Source organism: Otolemur garnettii, unplaced genomic scaffold (genome assembly GCF_000181295.1).
Source record: "Otolemur garnettii isolate 467f Iridium unplaced genomic scaffold, OtoGar3 scaffold00115, whole genome shotgun sequence".
NCBI lineage: Eukaryota > Metazoa > Chordata > Mammalia > Primates > Galagidae > Otolemur > Otolemur garnettii.
This window is the reverse complement of record NW_003852510.1, coordinates 6,007,653-6,009,739: the sequence shown is the minus strand read 5'-3', so window position 1 is coordinate 6,009,739 and position 2,087 is coordinate 6,007,653. Positions and strand designations below refer to the sequence as shown.

The 2,087-nt window shown below is 42.3% G+C and overlaps 1 protein-coding gene across 2 annotated transcripts in view; it reads left to right on the top strand.

Annotated features, from left to right (window-relative positions):
- MTHFD1 (methylenetetrahydrofolate dehydrogenase, cyclohydrolase and formyltetrahydrofolate synthetase 1) overlaps positions 1–2,087 on the top strand; it is a 73,726-nt gene that overhangs the window by 64,407 nt on the left and 7,232 nt on the right. For both annotated transcript variants that reach the window (XM_003797401.3, XM_012809873.2), the window contains exons 25-26: positions 394–501; positions 1,002–1,154. In XM_003797401.3, the coding sequence (XP_003797449.1) occupies positions 394–501; positions 1,002–1,154 (261 nt within the window). The remainder of the gene's footprint in view (positions 1–393; positions 502–1,001; positions 1,155–2,087) is intronic.

The following is a 2,087-nucleotide window of genomic DNA, read 5'->3' as shown; positions in this document are numbered from 1 at the left end:
AGCTGTAATGCCACGGCACTCTACCCAGGGGGACAGCTTGAGGCTCTGTCTCAAAAAAAAAAAAAAAAAAAAAGAAGAAGAAAAGAAAAAAGACCAAGCTCAATAGGGGGATGAATGTTAATTAACCATCAGCAAGAGGCAAAGAGATAAAAGAGAACACTGAAACTCAAAAGTAATAGAGTTTATTCCTTCCAACAGTTCATGGCTTTTAAAAGTCAGTAATTATCTTTTAAACCTCAAACTATTTGCATGTCTACATATGTATATACTATAGATGCTTTTATGTACATACACATATATAAAAACATCTGGCCTTTCTAGGGACTCTGATCTGGAATGTGTCCATGCCTGGTTAATCATCCTCACTGATGTCCTGTCTCTCTTGTGCATTAGCTCCCAGTTGAGGATAAGATCAGGATCATTGCGCAGAAGATCTACGGGGCAGATGACATTGAATTGCTCCCTGAAGCTCAGCACAAAGCTGAAGTCTACACAAAGCAGGTAGATGTTTTGTTAGTTTGTTCTTTCAACTCTTGACAAAGCAGACGTTGGAGCCTGAACCCCTGAGTTCTCCCAGCCCTGCTGAGCACCCACCACTTCACTTCTCACTTCTCTAGAGGGCAGCCTTCCCTCCTGCAGGAGGTTTGGATTAGGTGGTCCGGTCCCAGGTTCTTTATGTACTGTGGCATATGAATGTGTAGAAAGGCCATGAGGAAATATGGTATATACTACTAAAATACTGAGAACCTCTCCAGTTTTATTCTCTTCTTTACTCCAAACTATTATGTTTAATTGGTTATGTAGATGCAGAAAATATCCACCTGTGGGATATAGTTATAAATAATTCCTCATCAAAGATTCTGTTTATTGACAGATAATAACTGAAGGACAGTGAGGTAGAGATGGCTATAAATGAATTAGAGAAGCCATAGAATCACAGTCCTCAGATGTTTCTCCTTGCATTGTCTTTTTGTCCTACCTCTGTTCCCTTCTTTCCCCAGGGCTTTGGGAATCTACCCATCTGCATGGCCAAGACACACTTGTCCTTGTCTCATAACCCTGAGCAAAAAGGCGTGCCTACAGGCTTCGTCCTGCCCATTCGGGATATCCGGGCCAGCGTTGGGGCTGGTTTTCTGTACCCATTAGTAGGAACGGTGAGTGAGCACTACAAGATGGGAATTTGTTCATCTGTGCTTCTGGTCTCAATGTACTGCTAATGTACTGCTGAAGCCCTCAGGCAGACCCCGGATGAGAAGAGTTCACTGCCCAAAACAGTGATTTTCACCAGGTGTGCTGAGAAAACTTTTAAAGATCATTAATTAAATTACTTTCAAAAGAAGTTCAAAGCACAGTAAGTATATATTCTTTTCTTGACTCTTTTTTTTTAATCTACATAATTTAAGTGTGCCATGAAGGTTTAACCATAGGTTCCAATATGCTGTGAAATAAAAAAAGGTTGAGAAACACTGAGAAGAAAGTGGGATTTGAGCCTATTATAATTAATCATCTTACTGTGGACCATCTTGTTGTCAACTTAAGTCTGATGCCAGAACTATTTCTACTGAATAAAAAATCACTTCCCTGGCCGCGCCTGTACCTCAGTGAGTAATGTGCCAGCCACATACCCCAAGATTGGCGGGTTTGAGCCTGGCCTGGGTCTGCTGAATAACAATGACAACTGCAACCAAAAAATAGCCAGGTGTTACAGTGGGCATCTATAGTCCCAGCTACCTGGAAGACTGAGGCAAGAGAATCACTTAAGTCCAAGAGTTTGAGGATGCTGTGAGCAGTGATGTAACAGTACTCTACTAAGGGTAACATAGGGAGACTGCCTCAAAAAAAAAAAATCGTTTCCCTGGTGGGGCGTGGTGACTCATGCCAGTAATCCTAGGGCTTTGGAAGCCAAGGTGGGTGGATTGCTTGAGCTCGTGAGTTCAAGAGCAACCTGAGCAAAAGTGAGACCCTCATCTCTACTAAAAATAGAAAAAAACTGAGGCAAGGGGATTGCTTAACCCCAAGAGTTGGAGGTTGCTGTGAGCTATGCTGCCACCTCACTCAACCCAGGGCAATAGCTTTAAACTGTCTCA